At 33.7% G+C, this 22,627-nt stretch overlaps 1 protein-coding gene across 3 annotated transcripts; it reads left to right on the forward strand.

Annotated features, from left to right (window-relative positions):
- Positions 1-13,331: 13,331 nt before the first annotated feature.
- LOC148022225 (vacuolar iron transporter 1-like) lies at positions 13,332-17,811 on the forward strand. Of its 3 annotated transcripts, none has more exons than XM_087696720.1 (4): positions 13,332-13,728; positions 15,892-15,977; positions 16,243-16,351; positions 17,406-17,811. In XM_087696720.1, the coding sequence occupies exons 1-4, from the start codon at positions 13,424-13,426 to the stop codon at positions 17,704-17,706; spliced, it is 801 nt and encodes a 266-aa protein (XP_087552846.1). In that variant the 5' UTR covers positions 13,332-13,423; the 3' UTR covers positions 17,707-17,811. The 3 variants fall into 3 exon arrangements, with proteins under 3 accessions (XP_087552846.1, XP_087552844.1, XP_087552847.1); XM_087696718.1 differs by having other exon boundaries at positions 13,333-13,728; positions 16,237-16,351; XM_087696721.1 differs by lacking the exon at positions 16,243-16,351 and having other exon boundaries at positions 13,333-13,728; positions 17,406-17,589.
- The last annotated feature ends 4,816 nt before the right edge of the window (positions 17,812-22,627 follow it).

Here is a 22,627-nt window from a genome sequence, read left to right on the forward strand (position 1 = left end):
TTTATACTTGATTTTCAGCCCTCTATTTGCACTTATTTCATGAATTCTTGAGGATTAGGCAATTTATTTTCAATCCATGCAAAGTACTTTGCCCCTTTCCACCACTTTGTAAACTATAATAAGTCCCATTTTTGTTTTTGAGAATAAAAAAATCTGAGTCGAGATGGAATGTAAAGAGTTGAATTAGGGGTATGTAAAAGGAAAAATTACATATGTACATGATATCATGTTTTAAATAGAATATATAACTTTTTCTATCATCTCTCTAGCTCTCCCTATCCCTTCATGGCTGCGAGTCATGTCTCCTTCTTTTCTATCTTTCTTTCTTCATTTCTAATCTTTCTCTCCTCATCTAGAATTTTTCTCTCCTATGTACTCTTCTTCTCTCTCCCCTATGTACTCTTCTTCTTTCTTTCCTATATTCTTCTCTCTCCTCTCAAGTCCCTTCATGACAATCATCTTGGGCTATAAAAGGAAAACTTCTCTAAAGTCATTAGTCAAAAAGTGAATGGAGAAGCTCATTCTTGGTATGTGGCCAAACTTGCTCTCTTATTGCTTCTTGCTCTTGCTTTCTTTTTGTGGTTGAGAGAGGGAGAGTATATGTGAGAGAGAGTGAGGGACTGTGGAGAGAAGCTCTTCTTCTCCTCTCTTCATCATCATCTTCTTCTCTTCATCTTTCTTGTGTATGGATATGGAGCTCAAAGCTTGGAGCTTAAAGGTGGAGCTTGCTTGGGGAGTCCACCTCCTATAGAAAAAATCTATATAATGTGCATTCATGAGTATAATTATGTAAATTTTACTAAACATAATACCCTTTCTGTTGAACTCATGTGACATTTTACATGTTTTATAAGGTGGACTCCCCAAGGAAACTTGCTTCTAAAGTGCATCTTGGATCGTGGAGCTATTGGTACATTCATGGGAGGAGACAACACGATAGGAGTCAAAGGTAAGCTCACTATGTTTGTGTGTGGGAGAGTGCCCACAAGTATGTGAGAGGTAGTCATAGCTCTCAACTAAGTGGTCCATGGGTCTTGGTGGTGTGCTCACAAGAGTGACGACAGGCATGGCCTTCCTTTAATCCCATGAAGGATGTACTTTGCACACTCCATGATCCAAGTGAGTGCTCCTTTGACTCTCAACCCTCTACGATCTCCACATACAAAAGAGAAACATGGGCATGGAAAGAGAGAGTACTTGGAGAGAATATGAGTAGAGCTTCACCCTCTTGGTCCCTGACGCTCACTCTCTCACTAGGCAAGCGCACAAAATTTGCACATACATGAATAACGTGTTCTATTCATTCTCATTGTTTTTATACATGATTTCTAGGGTTAGGGTTTTTCCATCCCTCTTAGATATCTAGTCCAATTTTGGGCCTCAATAGTGGTCATCTCTTTTTTTATGCTTTATCTATGGTGAGAAAAAACTAGAACCTATGTGGTTTTTCCATGAGAGCCTCTGATATCATTACAACTTGCCCAAGATCAAGCCCCCGGTTGATGGATTTACATGATTAATCAATATAATTGCTAAAACCTTTTGGAAGTTTAAGGATGCAAGTGCTTCATGCACATTGAGTTGTGGCTAATAATGGAAAGATTAATCCAAAAAATTAGGCTTCTTCTTTGTACTTGCTTGCACATTGCATTTTGCATACTTGTTGTAGTTAATAAGGAGCAAGGAGAGAGACTAGGGAGACATGGAAAAGTCGTGAGTTCAACTCGAGGAGTTATAGCTTTAGTGGCCCTAGTATCACAAGATTCCATAGATACTAATATGGCTAATCTAGATATGTTAGAGGTACAATAACTTCAAGCCATTATATATATGTACCTTTCTAGTTACATACGAGAGTTGAATCTAAATAAGTTCAACAATCATCCTTCAGACTTTTCAATGGTGGACACATTTATCTTCTTAGACTTTCCCTTCAAAATTACATTTGCATCATTTTGAGCCTTCTTTAACTTCTGACATTTTAATTGCTTATCTTCCAACATGTGAAAGATTTAATCTTGTAACTCCTAAATTTGGCCCATTCTAAATGCAAGTTGGAACATTGGATCATAGATTATACTTATGAAAACCCTTTGTGTTTGAGTTCTCATCAATTACCACACCAACCTCTAATAAGCATAGTCTTTTAAGATTCATGTCTACCTTCACATACTTTTGCATATACTTCTCATATTTTTAATGAAAAAAAATATTATCTTCTCCATGAAGGACACTATTCTTCTAAAATCATTGTCATTATTGTGATCCCAGGCTAAAAGCTTTGCTTGTTTAAAGCTCAATCTTGCATACACTTTACACTCAGTATATTTAAAGTGACATGTATGAGGATACTCTTCTAAAAGTTGCCTTCTTATTTTAGCTGAGTGTGAGCCATCTATGACATAATATTCATACGTCTCTGCTTTGGGCATGTCAAAATTTTCTTTCTCTGAACATTGATAAGGATTCACCATAACCACCAAGGGAACAACTATAGCATAATGATTTATTTTCATCTTTCTCTTCAAGTTCCTAACATGTTCTTTGATGGATTCTTGCACTTTTAACGGCCTAAGCCCTAGTATTCTCATCTATGCAGGCAGGATGTATTTTCTTGACTAGAAGGGAGATGAAATTATATCTGACAAGCTTATGTTTTTTAATATATATTTTAAGTATATTTTGTTTTGAAGGTAAGATACTCGATTCAAGCTGCCCATCTAGAATTATGAGCTCCTTTAATAGTTGAATCGTCCTTGAACTCCTTGGAATTTGCACTACCACTTGGCTCAAGTTTTGCCTATTTCTTAGATTTATTTTGTGGTATTTTCTTTGATGGAGATATGGGCCTTGGTGGACTCCTCTCCTTTTGTATATTAATACTACCTTCTCTCCCACTAGTCTTGATTTCTGGAGGATGAGAGGTCTATTTGACCTAAATAGAATTTTGAGTTGCAAGTGCAACCTATGATAGTACATTGCCTTGGATAAAAGAAGAAAATGGCACAGCAAGATTTTCTCCTTGTTGAATTTCATCTCAAAGGCCCTACACTACGTTGATTTTTAACTAGTTTTGTTTCATCCAAGACAAAATCTTCGACCATTGAATCATTAGAAAAACTATCAAGTAAACCATGGAGCTATTTGGATCTACATAATGACATTATAACCTTTCCACATTGCTTTGGCTTGTCAGTTTGACAGCGTCTTCGACCTATGATTTATTGCAAGGCACAAAGGGATATTTCCTTGGGAAAGATATGATAAACACCATTAATGATTAGGGTACTCTCATGTGAAATCCTTTGTTGGATGCCTTTCAAGTGCAAGAAGAGGTATCCCAGCTTGTCAGGGCTTCTCAATAAATAGAACAATTTACTTTGTCTGAGGCCGCATTAGCTCCTCCTCACTTCTGGAACTATAATTTGATGTCAAAGAATAATATCCAAACTCTATAGTTTCATGTCCTTGTGCCTCATGTTCAGGTTTTCATTTTTATATGAAGACTTTGATGGTAGAGGAGGTTATTGTTGAGTACCTAAGGGTCGGTCCTTGGGTCCTTCATTATTCTTCTACCTTGATGTCTGTGTGGGTTTACTTTGTTCAATAGAAACACCACTTGAAAATAGTGTTTTCTTGCCAAGGGCTTGATACTTTATTGGCTTACTGAATTTTCTACCATGATCTAGACTCTCGCACCTTTCTCAACTTGAACTTTACTACCCTTCTTAATCATAGTAGTGGGGGAGGAGAATCAAATGGACCAGAGGTATCTTCTTCAAGAGTATATTCTCATGTCTTCTTAGATTTCTTGCTACTCTCCTCTTGAGTCCTGTCCATGACAAAAATGAAAAAAGAAAGAAAGAAGGTGATACATAACATGAAGTTAGTGAAACATTGTGCTTAAAGTTTGAGCTAAATACTAAAAGTCAGCACAACAAGATGTGAATTATTACATAAGATACATTAAACATGATGCATTCAATAGAAACTTGAAGAAACATCTAACAAACTTGATACATTGCATTGAGTGCCTCACTAACAAAAAGTAAATATAAACTTATAGGAAGTAGGTCAAATTATAGATGAAAATACTAGGAGCATAGAAGGTAGCTGTTTGATTCAATGCATGAACTATTAGTGGAAAATTCCATAGTATCAAATCTCAATTTATTCATGGTACAAAGTTCAAGCTAAGTACTTTCATTTACACTAGCAACACAATGCAATATATAAAGTTAAAAAAGAAAGTCTACAAAGGTTACTCAAAATATATACCAACTTGATGTAGTGCTTCAAGTGGATGATGAATGTGTCAAAAATTTCCACAGAGCTTGTTGCATTCTATGCAATCAACACTTTGTAACAACTAGATGCATTCTATCAAATGCATAATAAAATTGTAGAAAAGTAGAATGGAACTTGATGCAATACATCAGATAATACAATATTTACTCAAAATTCAAACCAATTTGATAAAATGCATCAATTAAATAATAAAACTATCATTAAATACAAAAGAATTGATACATCGTGTCAAGTAGGTTTAAAAACATGGTAAAAAGTCCAAAAAATTGATGCGTTACATTAGTTGAATAAGAATTTTAGCGAAAAGTTTTTTAAAAATTTCCCCAATAATATAAACTTGATGTAGTTCTTCAAGTAGAAGTAAACAACTGTAAAATAAACGACCCATTTGATGCACTACATCAACTGGTATGAAATCTATATTGCTATTATATCAAGTTGATACACTACATCAGTGGAGAAAAAAAAGTTACAAAATATAAAAGATCTTGATGCATTGTATCAAGTCTGTATAGATTTAAAATTAAAAATTATGCTAACTTGATGCAATACATAAAGTTAGTATAAATTTAAAATTAAGATCATACCCACTTGATGCAATGCATCAAGTTAGTATAAAATCAAAATAAAAAATCACACTGACTTGATGCAATAACTCAACTTAGTATTAAATTTACCACAAATTTACACCAAGTTGATGTAGTGTATTAAGAAGAGAATGAAGTATCACAATTGTCAGCCCCACTGTATGCTTTGCATCAAGCTCGTATAGATTTAAAATAAAAAATCACATGAACTTGATGTAGTGTATCAAGTGAATATAAAATAAAAAATAAAAAATACCAACTTGATGTAATGCATCAAATTTGTATAAAATTTACCACAAATTTATACCAACTTAATGTATTGCATCAAGAAGAGAATGAGTTGTCATGGCTTTTAGTCCCACTTGATGCATTGCATCAAGCAAGTGAAAAATGTGCCACAATTTTCAACTCCTATTGATGCATTGCACCAAGTGGAGAATGAAAGTCACACAAATCACAACATCACTTGATGCACAACATGAAATGCCATTGTAAATAGTGAATTATAAAGTAAACTTGATGCAATGTATCAAACTAGGAATAGAATATGCATTTTTTATAGTATACATGTACTAGATATATAGATTACTTATGTATTAAAATGTAATTTACCAATTCAAATGGAAAATATAAAAAAACTATGAAGTGAAATAGAAAATATAAATAAAATATATTCTAATATTTTGTATGATACGATATATTATACAAGAAATACTTAATATTTTAGCAATTCTTAGATATTTAATGACTAATATATTAGATAAAGTTTTTCACAAAAATATCAAACCAAAAGATCTCATTGTTAAAAATATATGTAATTATAACTATAATTTTAAAATGGATTAAAAATAATTGATAATATTCAACTTGTAAATTTACATAAAAAGTATAAATAAGTAAGGCAAAAAAAAAGTGTGTACCTTATCCTAAGCTCCTATGTTTGGTGCTTTCCCTAGGTTATTTATGGCCTTTGCTCCATATAACAACAAACCACATTATAGTAAAATATTTACAAGATGAAAATGGTTTGTTTGGAATACTCCCTTAAACAAATCCAATGATAAATAAAAGAGAGATGATCTCAATTGATCAAGGCTACAACAAGCAACAAATCAAAAACTTCAAAAAGCATATTAATGTAACATCAATAATGTACCAACTTTTAAACCATCATGCTCATGATCAGAATTGTTTGTATACCAATCACAATCATGGTCACCAATACCATCAAGATAATCATAACCATCATAGTTCACAATCAGAACAACTATATTAATATAATCAACCTTAACCTTGTCACTGATTTCATGATGAAATGGTCATTAAAATCCAAATCATAAAAGAGAAGAAGGCCGAGAGTTTATGATGACCATCATCGTATTGATGAATCTAGAAATGACTATAATTATTCCAATTAGTATGCTTAATAAATCTAGAAGCACTTGGATTACAAGTGGATCATAGATAGCAAAAGCATGATAGAATTGATATACAATAATAGCAAGATGGGGAATAAAGTCTACTTATAATAATGTAAGTATATTCATCTCCATCGCATCTAATAACTTGAAAGTGATAACGACATATCTAGGGCAGTATCCATCACAAACAAAGTGAGAAACTCCATTGGTAGTCCACAAGCAAGGTGATAGTTCTTCTAGCTTAGCATGGAATGATTATGTGTGGATCGATATAATATATTTGACAATTACCATGGTTATTAACAGTAATTATGATATGTTCCAAAGCTACCATGGCTATTCAAACGATGGTGTCAATAGTTGCAAAGTCATATTCATAATGACTATGGTTGGACATGATCATCTTGATGAATTTGAGAATGATGATCTCAATAATGACGGAAAATAAGCGTGAAACCTTACTTCTCCATCAAACAACCAAATACATAAGGAAGAGAACTTGATGTACTACATCAACTCACTTGAAAAAAATTGCAATTTTGGAGATTTTTTCAAAAACCTTGCCTCAACAATGTAAACTTGATGCACTATATCAAGTTGGTCAATAAAAATATGAGATTTACTACTTTTTGAACTTGGTGAGGAAAGCATAAGAAAACACAACGAAAAAGAAAGAAAGTAGAATGGAAAAGAAACAAAAAAATGATATATTTTTAAAAAATTACATCAAAGTATCATCATTACATTAAAAGAAACTAAAAGTAGAATGGACCCCCTTGGTGACAGTTACAAAAAGAGAAAAAAAGAGAAAAACTTAATAAACTAATTTTGAGCCCTGCTACTAAACATTTGACACATTATAGCAAGATTGAGAGAACATAAATTAACAGATTCATGGTAAGTTTGTGTACTACAATCAAATTATTAAAATGAAAGAAAACTTTCTATGAAACTTGATGTATTGTATCAAGCTTACTATAAACTTGATACATTTCATAAAGTGTAGTAAATTAAAATGATCCAAAACTAAAATTAACTTTATGTACTATATCAAAACTTGATGGATTACATCAATCTAGCTAAAAATATAATAATACTTCAAGGTTAAGAAGCTTCATGCAATGTATCAAGCATGATAAAAAATGATATAAATATCAAGTGACTATACACTATATCAACTCATCCAAAATATTAGCTATAACTCTAGGAAAGTTGATGCACTGTATCAACTTAGTTAAAAAATTAACTAACTTTCCACGAAACTTGCTACATTATACAATCCTAGAAAAAAATAATGAAGATTTTTTGAAACTCAATACACTGTACTAATTAAGACCTAAAACTAATACAAAGAGTAGGTAAAATTGATGCACTGCATCAAATCAAATAAAAGTTGGGAAAAAAATCTAAGTAACTCGATGCATTGCATCAAGTTAGCTATAACATTTAACAATATTTCAAGAAAACTTGATGTAATGCATCAAGTAGGAACAAAACTTGGTACAATAGTTGTGTCAGATTGTGCATTATATCATGTACACTAACATATTAACATAATTTCTAAGAACCCTATTGCACTAAATCCATTGATACTAGATATTATAGCATATCTCTACTCAAACTTGATGCATTGTCTCATCTTGGAGGAGATATTGAAAAAAATTCAATAGAACTCATCAAGTTGTCTTTAAGAAGTTAAAAGTTTCTTAGAAAATTGATGTAGTGCATCAAGTTCTCTATAGTCTTTGGAAAATTTCTGATGAGTGATCAAATATGTTTATTGTATTCACTATAACTTGATGTATTGCATCAAGTTGGCCTACTTTTATCAATCATTACTCTTAATCAAGTCATTACCTAAATAGAAGGCCTATAAAATCCAACTATGTATACCTCATACAACTCAATTTTTTGCTTGATTTTTTTAAAATAAATTATAATTTTAATAATATAACTATTTTTGGAATATTCTAATACTGGCCAAAAATCACTCACATTGGCAATTTCAATTATTGTTACAAGGTTATTGCCTTAGATTTGTGTGGGTTGATCTTGCTCCTTCTACAATACTCCTCCGCTCTAGCTTGTTGATCTCTTGCTTGCAAATGAGAGAAATGAGGTATGCATCCCTTCTTATAAATAAAAAATCCCCAACTTATCAAGCAGTAAAACCTAAGACACCTTTACACACTGAGCCCTATGCCTAACCCTTACCTCAACTACTCTCCTCATAAAAGACCATCAGGGCTTATTGTTCCACTTTGCTATTGTCAATGAGTTATAGTATTATTCTCAAGTATTTGTGTAAATATTCTTGCTGGAGTCTACACTTATCTTTTCTCTTGTATGAATGGATGCTTTGTCTTTTGATTCCTACGATGGTTCTAATGCTCTATCTTTTGAATCCTTTGGCATCGAGATCCTATCAAGTGTATTACAAAGAAAAATGATGTGAATATTGTCAAAGAACAAGATCGGGTTTCCTTTGATTCATTTGATCCCAATACTTTGGAGGATATCAGAGGTTCCCTAAGTGATACAAAGGTGCAATAATCAAAGCATGTAGATCACTCATACTATCAACATTACAAATCATCTAAAGATGTTTCGTGTAAGCGAGAAGGATGTGGTCATAAAACAACTATGCGTTTTCAAAAGAATAGAAGAAATTATGGTATGGAACATGCTAGATTAATTGTAAGTGATACAAAAATCAAGTATGCATTACAATGTAATTGTTGCCAGAAGAAGTGTCTTGCTACATACAGTTATCAAAAATTGAAGGCACTTTGGAAGCATTATTTTTCTTTGACACATAGTCAGTAGGATGTTTTTCTTTTATCAATGTTGATACCATGGGTATGTGGAAAGTTTGAGTATTATTTTTATAACACAATAGGTTGTAGGACATCATTTAAAATAGGCTTGAGACTAGGCAATACTCGTCTTGAAAGAGTCAAATGCAGAATGTCCAAGTATGATGGTTGGGACAAAGGTTACCATTGGTCCTCTAGGCAATGTTGCAGTTTCTTGGATGGAAATGTACTTTAAGGCACATTGTGAAGTTATGCCAGCAACTAAAAGGTTGCATCTTGTAGGTAACTTTACTAGGACTAAAGTATATTCCATCTACAAGCAAGCTATGCAAATAACTTTGTTAGCTATCCACATTTCACTAGATTGTGGAAGTGTTTCTTCTACAATTTATCAATCCCAAGGAAAGTTAGAATGGGAGTATGTAGCATCTGTGCAAATTTAAAGGCTCAATGAAAGAATGCAAGAGATAACTAGGAGCTTATGGTGGCAAAGGAAGTACTACAAAATCATCAGGAAGAGCAATCATTAGAGAGACGAAAGGCCATGCACCATAGACATAAGTGTTTTTTTGTACCAAAAAGATCTATTGGACTTGTCATTAATGGTATGGACTAGAAGAAGTCATGTTGCTTACCTCATTTTTCTCGTCTTCCAAAGGATGTCAGTGAAGAAACTCTTGTACAAATGCATTTAGTGGGATGCCTTGTGCACCATGGAAGAGTTCATCCTAGAGTATTCTTTACTAATGCAAATGTTCATAATGATCCTAACCTTACGATCACAATTTCAAAAATTGTAATCTCTAGTTAGGAGGGTGCTTTACCACTTGTTCTTTATTTGCAGTTGGATAATACAACAAGGTAGAATAAAAATCAGATAGCTTTGGGCTACCTCAATATGCTTGTACACATGGGGGTATTTCAAAAAGTAAAAGTTAAAATTTTAATGGTGGGTCATACACATGATCATCTTGATCAAATGTTCAACACATTTTTTAAGTGACTATCTCAACACAATACTTTTAGCTTGCCTGAATTGATGTGTATCATATAGGATGCTTATACACCAAAACCAATTGTCATGCACCTAAAAGAAACATATGAATTCAAGATTTTTGCATATGGCTCAAAGGAGAAAAATGTAAAATTGGTGCACAAGTTAAATGACCTTAACTTCCAACATGCAATTCTAATAAAGAGGAAAAAGGAAAGTAGTAGAGTACATCTATATGGAAAGTAATTCTCTTTTTAGTAAGGAGTGGTTGCCTTCAAGGGGACTTAAGTTCTTGAGATATACTCTAGATACTATAATGTGTAGAGAAAAACAAGAATCCTTGGATTCCATTAAAGAAGGCAAAGAAGCATCCAAGAAGGGATGAGAGATCAACCATGCCAAATGTATACAAGAACGAAGGCAATTAATTGAAAAAGCAAGAAAGTATGCAAGCACATAGGATGTAACTCGATGAGATGATATTTTCTAAGACTAAGAGAAAATACTTACAAAAATACAAATTCATGATTGGCATCTAAAACAACCTTTTGCATCTAAAACAAATTGATGATAGGCATCTAAAAAAACCTTTTGCATGGCCTAAAAGTTTGATATTGCAAATCCTCTTGCAAGGAGCAATGTACAAATTTCACAGGAGATCCAAAAGATCTTACATCCTAAGGAGCAAGAAATGTATATTGGTAGTATAAGATCAAGAACAACAATTGAGAAGCTACAAGAAATATGGCAAGGTGATATTAATGATATTAAGGTAGGCTCACTTGTGGCAACACTGGCTAAGGATGATAAGATAGGTCATCCATTTTGGATAGCAAAAGCTTTGGAAGTTTAAAAGGATGATACTTTACGTAAGATATGCTCCATAGAAGTACACTAGCTTCAAACAAATCATAAGGATGCGCTTTGCAAGTAAATACAAACTAGCCATGAACTCTACAAGAAATCCTATAACAAAAAGCAAGCAAGCAAAGTCAAGGCAATGCACAATTATATTGCAACTTGATTAGGTGGATATATTAGTATATGATTTTTCCCTTACAACAACTAGATATATCAGGAAGTCAACCATTGCAATTCTCAAAGAGAAAGTTTCTAGTGGCAAAATGATGATGATGATGATGATGGTGATCATGATGAGCCTAGGAAAACAATATGTACTAGAAGTAGAGTCAAAAACTTGGAAAAGCAAAGTCTAGATTTAGATGAAAGCAATGCTCTTGTTGATAGAAGAGAAGAGGATGCATCATCGAGTTCAAAAGGTGCATGGAAAGAAGCTAGTGATATTGATGGTACAACACAAGAGGAAAATGAAGAAGAGTGAATGCCTTATAATAATAAAAATTGTTCATTTTTTATCCTCTTCTTGTTGAAATATCTATCATCTTTTAAATTACTATAAATTTAGTAAATGTTTTAAAATCTCGCCAACATGTGTATATAGAGTTTTAATGAATAGTAAGTTTTACACATGATGGATAAAATTTGTGTACTTCTCTTATGGTCTCCTTTTAATTTTTCTTTTAAAGTCTAGGTACTTTTCAAGAAGACAAATATGATACTATTTAAAAAAATTAATCATTTTCATATCATTTTTTCAAAATATTGACTCAAAAAGTGTGATTTTGAATAATAATATGAAAAAACACTAGTTTTTTAGAGAATCTTTAAAAAGACTCCAAATGTTTCTCCTAAGACGAAATATTACCCAAAAGGTTTGTAAGTGTGTTCAATGTGAGAATAAAGAGAAATAGAGCCCACATAAGAACCCACAAGAACATGCAATCCATGTATGGTATCGAACAATAAAGCACGACAAATATCATCACTTCAAGGATCATAGTAAGTACTCAAGGACAAGGAGCACTCTAGAACCAATGCCCCAATTTAACGGATTCAACTTCACCTCATGTGGCCCTAAAACACATCATAAGAACAAGTTCTTAACAAAACATTTTTGTCACCTAATCAATTGCACCGCTTAAAATTGTGTTTAGTTAAGAATTAATAAATTGCTAGACTTAAAAGGGTGTATCCTTAGAGGTGGTATATGTTGTCCAATCAACAATGGACAAATGGCAATGCTTGAAAGTGTGTATCTTAATAGATGGCATGACTAGTCCCATAAAAAATGGACACTCAGTATATAAGAAGGCATTCAATATTAAAAGTGGTGCTAATTGGAAAAGCAAGACCTTATTTGTGTTTGTTCAAATGTAAATATAAGTATACATAGCAAATGCAAGAATCCAATGCAATGATTTTGAAATGAGAACATAGAATCACACAATGTTGAAATGACATGTATCATTCATGCAACTCAATGATTCACTTGGATTGAATTTGGATATAATCCCTCAAAGCTTCATATTGAACTGAATGATTTAAATAATGGTAGTTAACTGAAATGGAATGGATTGAAAGTTCTTTGACAAAGGATTAAAAGTTGAAGATCTACATTTGAAAGGTTGGCTCTATGAACTGAATATAGAAATGTTGAGCCTATGAATTGAATAAAGTGGAATTAAATTTGAGGAAGGACTGAATTGAAAATTTAGATTCTAGATATCAAATGTTTATTGGCCTAAGTAGAAATTAAGAAACCACTACTTTGGCAGATGATTGAGAAGAACTGATTATTTATCATTAGATTTGTGAGTGAATTGCATACACTCGAAATGAACAATACAAATGATCAAATTGGGACTCGATGATTCAATGAAATGAAATGGGATGGAAACAATGTGACAACATTGCAAATAACAAAATTTTTCCTGGATATTAAATGATTTGATCGATTGATGTCATTTCAAATTGATATCCAATTAGCCTAGAATTGAGTGAAATGAATTAAGAAATCTAATGATGCATGAGTTAACTAATTTCAATTCATTTGTACCTTAGATGTGCTCTAGAGCTATATGTGTGCACATGTATGCATGTATGCACATACATACATACATACATACATACATATACATATATATATATATATATATACACACACATCTCCCCGGGGTGGTGTGAGCTCTGATTCATTGGATCAGGGGTTCATAAGCGTGGAATAGGTTTATACAAGCAGCACTTTGCTTGAAGAGGGTTGCGAATCTTCAAGATCCTTACGTAGAAGATGCTTGAGAATCCATCTATCGTGAATGTGATTAGTAAGTAATATATCGCCGATATGATCTTGGAGAGCTCATCGGGGTGCCAATACCGAGAGCCTCTCTCTCTCTCTTTCTCTCTCTCTCTCTCTCTCTCTCTCGTTCGTTCATTGAGATGAAATATGATCCGTTAGACCCTTCTCCTTTATTGTCGTCGTCGTCGTCGCCGCCGCCGCCGCCGTCATCAGCATCTGCAGCTGGCGACGGCCGCGTCGGCCAGGCGCTGCAGCAGCACGTGGAGCATCACTTCGGCTCTCGGGAGTTGGTGAGGGACGTGGTGATGGGACTGTCGGACGGGCTCACGGTGCCGTTTGCTCTAGCGGCGGGCCTGTCGTCGTCGCCGTCTTCGTCATCGTCGCTCGTCGTCACGGCCGGACTCGCCGAGGTGGCTGCCGGCGCCATCGCCATGGGCTTGGGCGGGTACGCCATATCTATCATCCACAACGAATGGGGAACACTCGCCCCCCCTCCTCTCTCTCTCTCTCTCTCTTCCCAAAATACCGTTTCCTATCACATGTGTGTGTTAGACTTAACTTTTACAACTAAGCACATGTCTACTAGCTTTATGAAGCACATGTCTAGGAGCTTTATTTATACGCAATCTTGACTTTCTTGAAGTAGAGCAACTCTCATGTGTAGCATAGCCCTCTATGTAAATTTCTTGATTCCAAGCAACTTCATGTTTTTAGGCATGTCTACTTGCTTTGGTTGATGGTTTCCTCATCACAACTCTCATCCTACTCTTTCGTCCCCGAATTTTCAAACATAGAATGCACGCATCATGTGTGTAATGGAACTGCAATTTTCTTTCTCAAACACCTTGGAAAAGACATTGGCATTGGAAAAACATGTGGTAAACCATTATTTGATGCCTTTCTTAGCATAACATTTGAAGATATGAAGAAGGCTTGTTAGCATCACCCATAAAGCCATACTATTTTTAATTGCTAATTTGCACTCTTACATGTGGGGCTTCCCTTTCTTCTCTTCTCTCCTCTATTTTTCAATGTTTCTTTTTCAATATGATTTTTGTGCACTTGTTGGAGGTAGTTGAAGGGATAGATGCACGATCCCCTCATGTGTCCTTTTTCAACATGTATCATCCTACAATGATTTGGGTTTGGTTGTGGATAACCTTAGGATGTTGTATGTGATCCACTTCCAGTATTTTAGCCTCCCACATAAAATCTTGCATGTAATAACAAGACATAGTAAACTTCAAGTGTTGTATGTGATACACTTCCAGTATTGTAGCCTCTCACATAAAATCTTGTATGTAATAACAAGACATAGTAAACTTCAAGTTTTGATAAGTGTGAAATACCTTTCAACATGAAAAAGAGAGGTTTTTCTTTACTAGTCTAGCTTAGATATGTGTTTTGCATTTTATGTTTGCTCATTGCCTACTTGACTTTCTTATGGTTTTTCCATATAATGGTCTCTTATGTGGAAATATTCTCATATTTAAAGCCTCAGCAGCAAGTTTTCCACTTATGGGGAACTCAAATATAATACTTGCACTTTTCCCATTTGGTGGAATACGTAGTATTCTTTGTTGATGTGGGTGCATAATTTGTATCTTTTGGAACTTGAGTGCAAAATGGTTCTTATTTATTTATTTAGTTAGATTTCTTATAATGACAAACATAAGTGACATTTCCTTTCCTTCACAAAACTTGATTCTACTCTCACTTGCAAAAAAATGTGGATCTTGTAAGAGAGTACATAAAAGAAGAGACAATGAGCATGGAAAATTGATGTAGGGCCACCATGTTCTACTGCCAATTCCCCACAATAGGCTTGACAAACTAATAGTCTAAGTTTTTAGTGGGAATGTCCCTATGTGCCACTCATAGATGTGGTCAATGAGTGTGTTGATGTTCTAATTAAGGCCTCCTCACTCTTCTCATGTTCTTGCAAAATACTAAAACTTCAAGACCCAAACTAAACCTTTGTCTTTGTAAGAAGGTTTTTATGCTTTGTCATTGGACTTTGGGAGGGCTTTTCCAAAACTTGATTCCAAGCCTAAAGGAAGAGACAATGATCATGACATGTTTGTGCATGGCTAACATAATCCAATGTTGATTCCCCATGATGGGCATGATAGAGTAGTAGCATACAATTTGAGAATATGCTTCTATATATTTCCTATTCTAGACATTTCAATTTTAGAATATGTTTAAGTATCTTAAGTGCACTCTTGCATATGTGACTTGTGACCTCGTAAATTGATTACCTCTTTAATTAGTCATGTTGTCACGATCTTCTTATTTAGAAGTTTAATCAAACTTCTTGTCAATACTTTCATAGTCTAGGAAAAATGAGATATATGCAAGTAATGTTGAATAGTTATGTACTTGTAATGGAATATATTTTAGTTGTTAGGTTGCCAATTGAATTAATGCCATCAAGATATTGAGGTGGAAAACATTAAATTTATACTTATTCACTACCTTTTTTTGCATCTTGATTTTTCAGTTTTACAAGGATGATTTTGGTTTGTCACTCCACATATGCACCTAGATGAATATATGAATACTTATGCACATAGGGATCAAATAGAGTTAACATATCTCAATACAGGTACTTGGCAGCAAAAAGTGAGATGGACCACTACTTCCATGAGAGGAAAAGAGAGGAGAAAGAGGTGGAGATTGCTCCTGATGATGGTATTACTCCATATTCTTTCTTTTGAGTACTCGATATTTTGAGCATAAAGTACTATTGATTTCATGAGTTTTGTTATTTTTTAATATGTATTCCTATCTTAACTCTAGTTTAGGTTATGAAGCATCCTCTCCATTACCTTATATTCATGCAAATAAGTGTAACCTATTGAGAACACATCAACACTTTAGACTTAAGGTAACCAATTAGTTATCAATGCATATCATGTCTTATTGTGTTTTTTACATGTATCATTTGTAGAAGCAGAAGAGGTTGCTAAGATTTTGGGAAACTTTGGATTAAAACCTAGTGAGAGCAAAACTATGGTGGATGCACTAAGAGAAAGACCCAACGATTGGGTAGATTTCATGATGAGGTTGGACATTTTAAATGAGATTTGTAGGATATGATCTTATTTGTTTATCATATGACATTTGTATAGAATATATTTGTTTATAAATGAGACATGTGAACTAATAAATACTTATTTTACCTTTCAAGCTTTTGTTAACATCAATTTACATTGTAGTCACTTATTTTCCAAGTGGCTCAACACATAAATTTGTCTAGTAACAAGTTAATGCATGATCTATAAATTCCATTTTGTAATGCTTGCTTCTTTCTATAAACCAATTCATGTTATTTCTCCCACTTTTTTGAATATGATCATGTTGTAACATTGGATACAATGTTTTGTGAATGTGTTTGTTAGCATTCATTGTTGGCAATGAACTAACTTAAGTTTACATAAACTATGCAAGTTATTCCACCATATGGAAGGTGGTACAATCATGTGAGTATACTAAAATTTCTCATGTTTTATTTTAAAAATCCATTATGACTACTTGAATCATTAAACTTGAAAAGGTTTCACTCATCATGTTAATGGTCTCTACTGAGTTTTGATCTTCAAGCATCACATTCAAACTATTAGTTTTGTGTCTAGTTTTGTTAGCATTCAATAGTCAATATCTAGAACTTGCATATTCCCTTTAGCTTTAGGAAACTATGAAAATTTGTGTTAACCATTTTTAATTTAATTAAATCAATAATTAGTTATTCATGATACTGTATATACATAAGCACTTACAAAAGCTATCTAAAGAAAACCTTGTTGAGATTTCTAACCATCCTTAAAAATCCTAGAGTAGCATCTACTAAATATTGAACAAGAGAGCATAACACTTTTCCAGCTATAATGATAATGTGTAGTAATGGTTTGTTGAATCATGTACTTGCATGTGATGAAATATTCAATGTTATAACTTGAATATGATAGTTGCAAGTTTTGTGTTAAAGTAAAGTTGGGTCCAGGCACATTATTATTACTTTGTATTGATCACTAACATTCTTTAAGACCTTTTACTATTTCTTATGTATATATTGTTTGATTAACCATAATGAGGGCACAATTTCTTGTATGCATACAGATTTGAGTTGGGACTTGAAAAGCCAGAGCCTCACAAAGCATTGAAGAGTGCAATAACTATAGCATTATCTTACATAATGGGTGGTTTGTTTCCATTGTTGCCATACATGGCTATACCAAATGTATCAATTGCACTTGTAGTATCAACTACAATAACTTTGTTTGCGTTAATATTATTTGGGTATGTGAAGGGAAGAGTTGTTGGTACTAATCCTTATGCAAGTGCACTTCAAACAGTTATGGTGGGAACTTTAGCATCATCTGTGGCATTTGCGATTGCCAAGGCAATACAAGGACACTAAAAATGACTCTTAATCTTCCTAGGCAATGAAGGCTATACTTCAAGATGTAATCATAAGACTAGATTTACGATAAAATTAAGTGTAATTTTTTGTTATTCTACATGTCGGCCAATTTTATGAAAGGTTTTGTAGTCATCAAAGAAAAAATAATATTGATACTATGCATAATCCTTTTTAAAGATTTTAGGGTTTAGTTGACTTGAATCTTCTGATGTTGAAATTTGATTTTTGAGAGATTTACCAAGATAATATGATTTAAATACACAATGTTGAAAATATCTCAACATCACATAAAACCATAAAACATTGTATAAGAATAAGGTGAAGCATAGCACACATTTAATTAATGAAATTTTCTCACTACAATAGAGAGTAAAGATTGAATATTTATGTAATTACTCAAATTTTGTTACATATAGTCAAAGTAGTCATTGTGTTTACATGATCACTATATTTTTGTGGTTCATTTATAAAAGCAAGTCAAGGGTGACCTATAACCTACAAGAAGCCATTGACCTTTTACATTTTTGTAGCAAGTCCACCAAGTATTTTACTCTTTCCACCATGCTATTTAAGTTTTAACATTTTAATCAACACATGTATAATTTAAAGTAAAACAAAAAATGATACAATTATAAACACACACATATATAATGCAAACATGCATATATTCACATGAACAACATATGTATCTGTATATGCATGTACATGTACAATTTTACACACTAGGCAAATAAAATAACATATGATCAAACAATACATTTATATAAGATACACACATACATAATGTCTATAGGTAAGATCACATGTGTATGTAGGCACGCACACACACCCACATATGTATGTATATATGTATGCACACACTCATATGCACATATCATGCATACACAAATACATACATACATACATACATACATACATACATATATATATATATACATATATATATATACATATATACATATGTGTGTGTGTATATATATATATATATATATATATATATATATATATATATATATATATATATATATATATATATATATATATATATACACACACACACATATGTATATATGTATATATATATATATATGCATGCTCACACATGTGCGTATATAATTTCACATATATGGATACGTCATAAATTACATTGACAATTTGTCTGCTTGGTTGAGAAATTTGTTTGACCAACTATAAAGGTAATGCATAACCACATTACCCTTCGAAATTTTATTGGACATCATCTTCTTATACAAAAAAATACATTTGTCAAATCCAGCACACATAGAACAATCATGAACTAGTCTTGCCCAATGAAGGATGTTACAGTCCAACCAATGCAGTTAAGTAGTCAACGACTAATTAACTAAACTTGCCATAGGACAGCATAGTCTAGTCAACACATATAACCATATGCCACACATGAACTAACATTGCTTAAGTCTAAGGTACTAGTGCAACAACTATGCAATGCACTCATTTATTCATCTACCCTAATGATTTCTCTCTATGATAAGTATTGTCTATAACATGAGTAGATACCAAAACATTTAAGCTCAATATCACTTGGAAAACATGAACCAAAGAACTAGCAAACAATTAAGAACTACCTTTTGTTCAAATTAGAACGAGTAACCCAGTCTTACTTGCTTAAGCTTTGGGTCAATGTTCTAAGTACCTCTGTGGTAAGAATGAAATCTAGCTCATTGAAGTTTATGAAAACTATAAACTCAATGCATAAGATGCTATTAGGTTTTTGTCCCAGAGGAGAGTTCTTTACCTAAGCAAGAATATAAACCTCAAAAGACTCACCTAGCGAAAATTTGCCAATATGATAGCATCTATACTTATAAATATTTCCCCATTGGGATCTTTTCATTTCCCATTGGGCCAATTGGTATTTGACCATTTTTTGATGGCCCATTAGGAAATGGACAAAGCTCAATGGGATTACTTGTATGGTAGATTTTGATTACTTAATGTAAGTATTAATGTCGCTAATGTAAAACTCCAATGTTAACGACATGTTACAATGATTAATATAATCACAAAATTATAATCATGTTATCACAATCCTTGATAGAGAATAGTGGTGCAATCCACTCTTATTATATTCACATACACTTCAAGCAAGGCATAGAAAAAATAGAAATAATACTTTATGCAAACTTGTTATAGGGTGCAAAAAAAACATTTTCTATGATATCAATATTTTTCAAATTGGTGTATTTTAATGCTATTGGATACTATAAATAAGTGACACATGTGCTCAATAAAGATTGGTATCACAAGGTGCACTAGAAGCATGATGGAATACACTAATGCAATAATAACAACAAGCTAATAATGCTACCAAACAAGATTACAAGAAAATCCCAAAATAAAGTTTTGGACTATGATTTTGATGTAACCTAAAAGTCTAGTAACTGCATGAAGCTTGTATGCCTAGAGAATAAAATGGCCAATTAACCTTGGAATCATGATCAAATTATGAAATATTAAAAGTCCATTTATGGCCTTGTAAAGCTGATTGTGCCAAATATTTAAGGGCCTTTGGATGCACAAAACCACTAAAAATAAGGGACTTGAACCCTTATATTTCTCTCCTACGAACAACTAGTTTTAAACATATTAAGGTCTTTAATATAATCCTTGCCTATGCATATTTTCTTCATGGAAGACTACATCATGGTTGCGGATGACTTTCCATGCCTGCGGATCCCAAATATGGTAACCCATCTCACTTGCATCTCCATAGCCAAGAAAAATGCATTTTACACTTTTCGTATCTGGCTTATTGCATTGGTCCTTTGGCACATGGAAAAAGGCCTCACATCCAAAGATGCAAAAATGAGCATATGAGGGAGCCTTTACTACCCATACCTCCTCTACAACCTGGAATTCAATACCACTACAAGGTGACCTGTTAATGAGATGCGTGGTAATAAAGACTCCCTCAGCCCAAAAATGTTGTGGTAAGCCTACTTGGATAAGCATATTGTGGACCCTCTCCTAGATAGTCCTATTCATGCACTCAGCCATAACATTCTAGGGAGGGGTGTAAGGGGCAGTCAACTAATGCTTAATACCCGGCTCTTCACAAAATTGCTCAAAGACACGTGAGACATACTCACCCCCATTATCTGTCCTTAGGCATTTCAGCCTATGCCCAAGACTAATTCTCTACAAGAGCAAGACAACATTGTCAAAGAGTTTATTGTTCATAATATAAATCATGGGATTCTTATGGACACAGAAGCACTTCACTAGGATTTATATGAGGAATTTGCATACAAAATTTAGTTATTGTTACCCAAGAACCAACTTAATTACATAAGTTCTTTTGTATCTAGCATATAATTTTCAGTTGTACCATGTATATTGATAAAAATATATATACGTCTATGGGAACCTACAACTTGGTCAGCTGGAAGTAATTGACAGTCTACAGGATAAATCACATTGATTCAAGTGCAAAAATATGGTTAGAACTCAAGAAAAATGCCAAAAGTCCACTAAGTTCACGGGGGACCTGAAGTAATGGACTAATGTGACCAGCAAGTGACTTGAGTAGGTCAAAAAGTGACATGGGCCTGAGTAGGATGCGGCCCGCATTTTTCGGTGCAAAATGCGGGCGTGCACAGCCTGACTGCAACAACTGGAGAGAGCTGGAGCCATGGTGCATGCTTCGAAGCATGCAATTAATAGGAGTTGAAGATGAAGATACAAACACGGTGAGAGCTCCACTTATCCGTCCATTTGGTCTGATGAAAATGCATGGTATGACAGTCTATAAAAGGGAAAAATCTGAGAGAAAAGTATTTAGCCTGCTCTTATGTACGTTTTCTCTCATTTTGTCTACCTTATTCATGGTCCAATGAAGCCCGACAAGTGACTTTGGGGCAAGCAAACGGTGAGGATTTTGAAGGTGTATGGGCTATTATGGGCTAAAATAACCAGTCATAAACAGGGCAGCCCACTGTTCTTGTCTGTTTTTATGAGCAAACAAGAGATTTATGTGGTTGTAATAGAAGAAAATGACCTCTTTTCATCAGGATTTATTAATGATTAGAGGAGCTTATTCATGAGTTTATGTACTCTTTTTGAGCTTGATTATGGGTGGAATTTTCTGTTTTAAAACAGGGCTGAAGTTAAAATTATTCTCCTTTAGTGCATTTCATGTACCATTGGCCCAAATCTTGAATATATTTGAAGTCTACCATCATAATACTTGTTTCCTAGAGTTGAAATCCATCTATGTACTTGAGATAAAAGCCATTAGAGCTTGCATTTGATATTTGTATTTGGATTAAGAATCTGAGTATATCCTTTATATTACGGAATATGTTTCCAAAAGCATTTGATGTAATCAAGATAGAGTTATTTATTCCATACGTGTATGCTAAATACATAGGAAAAGCTTGAATTCTTCTTCCACATCTAAATCATTTCTAAAACACGGAACTCCAATCTTTTTCCCTTTCCTAAACTTTGAATCCCATACTCCTCTTCTGCACTAAGCCCTAGTGGTAGACCTTCAACCTTTAACACGACGACAGTGGTGAACCCGACGTGAAGGTCCGCTGCGGAAGAAGAAGTCCAATGGGAGAGTCATCAAGTTCGGGAAGGTGATGCCTTGCAACAGTTGGTTCATCTGATGCAAGAAAGCCAACAACAACAATTGCAATTTTAGCAGCAGTTGCAATTGCAGTAACAATGGAGACAAGAAGAAGAGCAGATTGATGCTGCTACCATTAAAGCTTTGGAAGCAGTTGGCAAGAGCTCAAGCAATTTAATGGGAAAAGTGTGTCCTCTTTTATCCGCCTCTATACTGACAAGATGGTCTTCTTTGGAGTTCCTCAACATGCTTGGAGCCGTTATTTTGCCCGCCTAGCTATGCATGGTCTCCAGGACTGAATTT

This window comes from Lygodium microphyllum, chromosome 17, assembly GCF_053477565.2.
Source record: "Lygodium microphyllum isolate KBCC chromosome 17, Lygodium_microphyllum_v1.1.10, whole genome shotgun sequence".
In the NCBI taxonomy this organism is placed as follows: Eukaryota; Viridiplantae; Streptophyta; class Polypodiopsida; order Schizaeales; family Lygodiaceae; genus Lygodium; species Lygodium microphyllum.